Genomic DNA, 8,211 nt, shown 5'->3' with positions numbered 1-8,211 from the left:
CACAGGTGAGGGGTTAAGTGATGAATTTTAACAAGCTTGTATCAAGAAATAGAAGGATGGAAACCTACAATTGATGGGTGATGTTTCAAGGTTAGATGAAAAGGAAGGTGCTCAGGGGCATACTAATTAAGAAATGAGTAAGAGAGAGGCAATGAAGTCCGAGTTGGAGCAACTCATTACTATGGAAGAGATTTCTTGGCAACAAAAACCAAGAGTCCTTTGGCTCAAGGAAGAGGACAATAATATAAGGTTTTTCCATCGGATGCTGAACTCTCATAGAAGGTATAATCATTTGGGGTTTTAGAGATAAGTGGGTCGGTTTTTGAGGAGGATTCATAGGTGAGGGGTCAAGTGATGAATTTCAACAAGAAATAGAAGGATGGAAACCTACAATTGATGGACTAGATTTTTATACTATTGAGGAGGTTGAGGGAAGTTTGCTTGAAAGGAGGTTTGAGAAGGATGAAATTTTGCTAGTGAGGGACCTTCGGGGGGATAAAGCACCATGGCATGATGGGTTTACTATGAATTTTTTCTAGCATTGTTGGAGGGTGGTAGAAATGGATGTGTTGGCGTTCTTTGAGGAATTCTATGAGCATGGTAAGTTTGATGCATCCTTTATAGCATTAATCCCTAATAAAAATAATGCTTTGAATATAAGAGACTTTTTAGCCTATTAGCCTAGTTGAGATTGTATACAAGATCCTTGCTAAGGTGTTGATGAATAGGTTGAAAGGTTGTTGGACACGTGTATTTCTAAGTCTCAGAATGCATTTGTGGGAGGAAGGCAAATTATGGACTCTATGTTTATTGCAAATGAATATGTGGATAGTAGGCTTAAAAGTCATCTTTTAGGAATCATTTGCAAGTTGGATATTGAAAAAGCCTATGATCATGTTTATTAGGAGCTCTTCTATTTGTTGGAGAGGATTTGATTTGGTAGTAAATGGAGAGGGTGGATCCATATGTGCATTTCCACTATTGGTATTGGTGAAGGTTCTCCTGTAGGCCTTTTTGGTAGTTTAAGGAGTTTTCACCAAGGAGTTCCTGTATTTTTGTTACATTTCCTCTAGTTATGGAGGTGCTGAGTAGGTTGTTAAGGAGAATGGAGCATGTTGGCCTTATTAAGGTTTTTAGGGCAGGTAATGGGGATGTTGATCCTTTGTCTCTGTTACTTTTCCTACCAGTTATGGAGATGCTTAAGAGGATGGAGGATGTTGGCCTTATTAAGGATTTTATGGCCAGTAATGGGGATGTTGATGGTTTACATGTTTCTCACCTATTATATGCGGATGATACAATCTTGTTCTATGAGGCTAGTACCAAAAAAATTCTCTACATTCAGTTGCTGATGACTTGTTTTGAGGCGGTGGCTAGCGTGAAGGTTAATTTGAGCAAGAGTGAGATGGTCCAATAGGAGTGGTGGAAAATATGACCACTCTTGCTGATTTATTGCATTGTAGGGTAGGGAGACTTCCAGTGACTTATCTTGGGATGCCATTCATACTCAAAGCTTCTTTTAAGTATAAATCAGTTTGGAACCCCATATTGGGGAAGTATGGGCATAGGTTAGTAGCTTGAAAGAGGCTTTACCTACCAAAAGGGGGTTGGTTAACTTTATTTAAGAGTACATTTTTGAGTTTATCTATGTATACTTTTCTAATTTACCATCCCCATGAGTGTGCTAACCTAGGAAGTACAAATACTCCATTTTTGTTCAAGTACTAGTATCCATATTCGATACCTCTGGGATACTCTTGCATGTGTGTCGCAATTTTTTTTTTTTTTTTTAAATGTGTCTATACATCTGGGATATGCCAGTGATACAGTCGTAACCCTACCCTTCTATCATGAGAGATAGGCCAAACCTGTGAGGATTTTTACTTATATTTTTTATATATTGGTTTTAATGTTGAACTCTTGTCTAGTTATCTTTTGTTTGCTCTTTTGGATCTTGGTTTTATTCTAAACATCATTTGACGGCCATGGATTCACTTTATTATCCATTATTGCTCTTAATTGATATATGCTTAACAATATATGAAAACAAATTCTTAATAATATACAAAAAAAAAAACATATATATATATATATATAAATATATTTAATAATTAATCAATACAAGTATTCCCATCGTATTGTAACCTAGTTTTTCATGAATTGTCGTATTGTTGTATCTATATCGTACCATACCCATGCTTCATAGGTAATAATTAACACAGGAATTTCTTGTGGGGTGGTTTAGGGGAGAATTTTAAACATCATTGTTGGTTTAGGTCCTTTAGGATAAGTTTTGCACTCTTATTGCTGATGGGGGGTTGGGGATTAGGAAGCTTGCAACTTCTAATCAAGCATTGTTAGGGAGTGGCTGTGGAGGTTTGGAGTAGAGGAGACACAGTTATGGAGGCATGTAATAGCTGCAAAGTTTGGAGAGGTGTGGGTTGGTTGGACCACGAAAAACCGATTCGTGGCTCTTATAGGTGTGGTGTATGGAGGAGTGTTAATATGGGTTGGGATAAGTTTTTGCAGAACATTCAATTTGCAGTAGTTTTTGGTGACCAGGTTTGTTTTTGTCATGACCGTTGGTGTGGTGAACAACCCTTAAAGATGGATATGATAATTCCTCTAGTTTTGAAGCTTTAGTGGCGTCTTTGTTGGTGAGGCAAACTATGGGGGTGATGAGGTGCTGGGATGTCAGATTTGTTCAGTCTTTTAATGATCGGGAGTTAGATTTGGTGTCCTCATTCCTCCAACTTCTAGAGTTTCACATTCCCATTAGCGAGGGTGGGGCTCAGGTAAGGTGGAAACTTAAAAGGATGAGGATTTTTGATATTCATTCTTTCTATAATGTTTTAAGGGGCTCCAATGCTTTTTGAGAGCACCACAGAGGGTCTTCTTTTTTGTGTGGACAATGGCATGGGAGAAGATTCTTACTTGTGATAATTTCATTAAGAGAGGTTACAGTTTAGTAGGGTGATGTTGGATGTGTTGGTGTAGTGAGGAGATGGTGGACCACCTTTTGATTCATTATATGGTTGCATACAATCTGTGGGGCTTTGTGTTTAGATGTTCTGATATTCATTAAGTCTTATTGGGGAAGGTGATGGATGTCATGTTTAGTTGGAGGAATTGGGTAGGTAAGCATTTTTTTCGGCTATTTGGAATATGCTTCCTTTGTGTTTGATGCAGACTATTTCGAGGGAAGGTAATCGGCATACATTTGAAGATGTGGAGTGTATGGGGTTAGCAACTTTTGCTTTCTCTTTTTTTGATTGGTCTCATGCATGGGGCTTTTAGCTCCTCTTTGCACATGAAGTAGTCTTTTCTCAAAAAAAATTATTATTAAAAAAAAAAATTCATTTTATGAACTTGAAATGCATTGAAAAACATAAGAAAAGTGATTTGTGCTGCATTCCATAAATAAGGCCCTTTCAATGAGGGATGGTTTGTGGGGGAAGGAGTTGAAGTGTAAATATAGAACTCTCTGCAGTTGATCAGTCTCAGAAATTTTAATGGTCCATATGGTACGAGGGTGACAAGAGTTTTAAATTACTTAGTGGCCTTGAAGACTTCATGTCTAGTATTACCATTGCTGCTGAATTGGCCTTGAAGAATCTTTCTGGCATGGTTTATTGAGAGAATAAGCCACAAAGAATATATTTTCAAACCTGTGTTGTGTATAAGTTCACAAGGGAAAAAATTTAGTCAAACATTGTAGGATGGGAAGAAAAATGTAATTAAATCCTAGTCTGTGGGATCAGTGCAGCAACTGGGAGTTGGATGGACAGCTTTATATAATCTTTGTTAGAATGAATGTTGGATGAAATTCTCACAGCTGATTGTTGATTAAGGGGTATGTAGATCTAGCCAAAAGGATAATATATGAACAAGGAAACAAAGAAAATTGTATCCAATGCAACGTTTTTTCTGAGTGAAGATTGTTGTGCTTGATTTAGCATATAGTGTTTGAATATTAGTAGAGGCTTTTAAGATTGGTGTTGTCTGATAGAGCCTACCCCTAGTTTTTTGCTTTCAGGAATTTTTTTGGTTGGAAATGAGTTGGTAGGTCCTAGTGCTTCATTGCTTTCCTTTCTCTTTTTGTATACCTGATATGCAAATATGTTGTATACTTTTTCTTCGGTATAAATTAGTTATGGTATTGGAACCATGACTACTATGTCTAGCATCCTTTTAAGCCATGCTAGGAATCTAATTAGATTCTGATGCTTCTTGATTGTGTTTGGATTGGAGTTGGTCTAAGAGTTTGAGAGTTCTGTAATTATTATCAGATCTTAAATAACGCATTACACAAGATAGGGAAATGAATTAAATAGACAAATTGCTGTTTATGATAGAGAAATGATGTAAAATAAACAAAATATTGAGGCTTTTAGTTCTGTAGGTCTTGCTAGAAAATAATAACTTGCAGGAGAGAGAGATATACACTGTTTATGATCGGTTACCAAAACACAGCTATGCCGGATCCAACCCGATTCAGAAAATCTATTGCAAAATTGAAAAGTAATTTCCAATTATATTCAGTCAAGGTTGCTTTCGAAAAGTACCAAAGAGCATTTGGATTTTAGTGGATAAACTTTTACACATTATTTCTTTTTATGGTAATTTTTGTTTTATTTACCAATCCACTCCACCACCTTTATTTTTGTGTCATGTCCAACTCCACACCACCCAATGCCATTCAATCCTTTCATTGCTCTAGTACACCTGAAATAATTAATTCTAAATTTCTCACAATATATGCATAGAATTTTTATTTTGCTCGAATTTTTTGCACAGGCTTGCTGCAGTATTCATCTTATTGGTTCTTGTTTCAGATGATCACTCCATATTCAATGAAGGTTGTATCTAATGTACAAAGCTCTCACTATTTGCAAGGTCTAGGAGAGGTGATTATAGGTAGTGTTACACATTTTTAGGCTAATTTCTGGATTTGAATCCTCAACCTGTCAATTTTGGTGGAAGGCACATCGCACACTCCATATTCAATGTTTCTGAAAATATTTTTGGGCAAAAGGATCATGATGAAGTCTTTGGTGGACTCCAAACAGGTGGTGCGTGCCAACAAAATGCTCAATTTTTGACACTGCAAGCCATTTTAACGTTTACTGTTTACATTATGATATAAAACTCAATCTTGTTTATTATAAAAGGAAACTCAGAAGACCTGCACTATTTATAGATAAATATGTGATATTCAAGTAAAATGCTCAAAACGTGTTATTTCAAATTTTCTTCAATCTCATACTGGCTAAATTGCTAAGCAAAAACTGGTTGACTTCTTTAGAAACAGAAGAACCAAAACTAGAAAGAGGATAATATAATAACTTTGACCTCCATCTTAGCCAAGCAGATCCATAGAACTAGTGGCAGACTGGTTTGAGGACTCAGCTCTGAGATAAGCTGTGTTGCAGGGAACATCATCCAGGTCTCTTAAAGTAGGGAAAGGGCTATTAAGTTGCATATCAGTAAGCATTTGACGAAGTTCTGAAGCTTCCTCCTTCAGCTGAGCATTTTCTTGAATCACCTTGTCATGGGACTCCGAAACATGGTTCAGCTTATCTATGAGCTGGTGGTTCTCATTCCGGAGCCAAACCACCTGTGACCACAGCTCATCTAGGTGCTTCTGCTTGCGCATACGTGAACGGCGGGCAGACTCTCTATTAGATATCATCCTTCTCTGTTTTCTCTCATTGATAAGACTTAGTTGTTGCTCATCAGCTTCATCAGAAGTTGAATTACTGCTGAAAGATGAGGAATGTGGATTTATGTCTTGAAATTGAGGTGGGAGCTGGAAATTGTATAATGGATTAGGGAACTGGTTAAATTGAAATGTGGATGCTGTATTCTGAGTCATGTTAAAGTTAGCTGGGTATGGAGATGGGTTTTTTGAAGAGGCTAGATAATGGAGTGCTGTAACCTCACTAGGCTGCATGCCTGGTGAAACCTATTGAGTTAAAGAATTGAAGGGTCTTGGTCCTTTTGGGGGGGGGGGGGGGGGAGGTGAATTAGATATAGTTTTTGTTAGAAGGAGGAGGGAAGCGTGAGGAGAAGAGGTGTTTTATAGGATGGGAAAAGGTTGAAATGGCCCCCACTCCTGTTAACACTGAGGAAGTTTCTTAAAGCTCAGACCAATGGAACATCATGCAGACCATGTTTTTACTTTCACATGTGGCATTAGCATTACATTGATGTATGTATTATATGATAATGAACAATTATACAGATTCTTGTATGTTTTTACTCATGCTTGATCCTTTTTTTTTTCCTAAGAAGAAAATGGGTAGAGGGGGGCAATCTGAGTTGGCATTTTCCACCTAGGTGTGACCATAGTGATACTCTATTTGCCGGACCCGAGCCTGTGGGAGCAGGGAATCCAAATGCGCCATATCTGTGCACCTAGCCCCATCCAGATGAGTCATGCTTGATCCATTTAGTCAAGCAGTGTTTACATGTGTCCATGCATGCTATGATGCACATATATGGGGGGAGCAATTTGTGATGGTGGATAATCATTTTGAGATCAAATATATGCTTACATCAGAGAGAGAAAGAGGCTGTTCACTTTGTGGGGGAGTAATTATTTAAATGGAAGAATGTTTTGGCAAAGAGAGTAATGGAGTTCAAGAAGTCAATCTATAATATTGGAGTTTTATTTCCAAGCCAGGTCCATGTTAGATGGTTTTTCACTTAAAAAGGCTCAGCCAATAGAACCATGTGACGTAGGGAAATAGGAGGAAGAAGGTTGGAGAGAAAGGAAAGCTCTTTAGTATTATCCTTAACTAGGAAATGCTATATGAGTTTGATGACTCAAACACCACTTCTATGAGACCAAATATAATAGCTTAAACTTGACCCTAAATTATTTTAATTTTCATGGACCAGTTTGCTTCTCTCTGCGGCATGTTTTGGTACTAATTACAGTCCATGCCGACAGGTTAATGAGGTTTGTACCATTTGTTGCCATAAACAAAGTTTATTATTAAGTTAATTGTCACCCACGCAATATTTTTTTATCACACACATGAATGGCCAATGGCATCTGTGTTTTTTAAACTGTGAAATAGGATGAAAAGGAAATGGGTTTGATGTGAATCTTTACCAGATATATGTCAATTTCTTAATTTCCATTTGGTAATATGCATATATTTCAAGAAAAAAAATCATTGGTCTAATAAAACAAATGAAGCCATCATCACTACATAGGTTGCAAAATATTTAAAATATTGAAACGACTTCCATTCGAAGCAAAAAAAAGCAAATAAGCTCAGTAAATGACAAATATCACATCAATTTTATCTTCGTGTAAAGATGCATTTCCAGAAAGGAAAAATAAAAAATAAAAAATTTGTTCAGCTTTTTTATTAGTTGATGGTAAAACTCAATCGGTAAAAGGTTAAACAAATTGTTAGTGGTGGCTCCTTGTTTGTCCAAGTTGTTCTGCTTTAATCAAAAAGTGACCAATAGTTTCTCACTGCTTCTTCTTTTTTAAACATCAGTCTAGTACAACATTTGCTAACCTCAATTTTAATATGACAATTAAAGTGAGAGTCAATAGAATATGTTCTGGTCTTTTTCCTTAATCATTTAATGTGGTACTATACTACTATTTATTTTTTGAAAGCTATACTACTATTGGATGTTAAAAAAAAAAATTCATTTAGTTCAAAATTCTTAGGTATTCCTAGAGTACGGAAAAATGTGAGAGAAGAGAACACTATTTCTCGTACTTCGAGAGTACCTAAGAATTACTCGTACAGTAGTTAGCGCATTTGTGCAACAGAGGCATTTAAGCTTTGCACCAAAGAGGGTCACATGGATAAAATCCTATTGTCAATTTGATTTACTCAAAATTCAATGAGCTTAGTGCTAAAAATTTCAAGCAAGCATATCCATGTACCAGGGTCAAGTTATGCTACCTCTATTCATGACCATGGAAAGGATTTTTTTAATTTTATTTTTTATTTTTTATGGTCTTAGCCACTCAAGTTAGTGTCACTAAAGTGGAAAAATCTTGCTATATGGTGGTGGGAATGGAAAGTGAGAAAATGGGTGTACTTTGAAATGCAGTCTCCCACTAAATGAGAAGCTTTCTAATAAATCCATAACCAAAATCTTATTGATGAAAAATGCTCTTCCTCTACATACCTGAGGATGGATCTGGTTGAGTGGATTGAATGGTCAACAATATCA

The 8,211-nt window shown here is 36.6% G+C and overlaps 1 protein-coding gene across 1 annotated transcript; it reads right to left on the bottom strand.

The window, feature by feature from the left end:
* Positions 1–5,214: 5,214 nt before the first annotated feature.
* On the bottom strand, positions 5,215–6,014 carry LOC126714304 (basic leucine zipper 43-like). The gene has a single exon (XM_050414397.1). The coding sequence runs from the start codon at positions 5,951–5,953 to the stop codon at positions 5,360–5,362; it is 594 nt and encodes a 197-aa protein (XP_050270354.1). The 5' UTR covers positions 5,954–6,014; the 3' UTR covers positions 5,215–5,359.
* Positions 6,015–8,211: the final 2,197 nt, after the last annotated feature.

This window comes from Quercus robur, chromosome 2 (genome assembly GCF_932294415.1).
Source record: "Quercus robur chromosome 2, dhQueRobu3.1, whole genome shotgun sequence".
Lineage (NCBI taxonomy): Eukaryota > Viridiplantae > Streptophyta > Magnoliopsida > Fagales > Fagaceae > Quercus > Quercus robur.
This window is presented reverse-complemented; position numbering and strand designations above follow the sequence as displayed.

Excerpts from the sequence above, each read along its gene's own strand:
- LOC126714304 (XM_050414397.1), bottom strand. The coding sequence starts at position 5,953 with ATGCAGCCTAGTGAGGTTACAGCACTCCATTATCTAGCCTCTTCAAAA.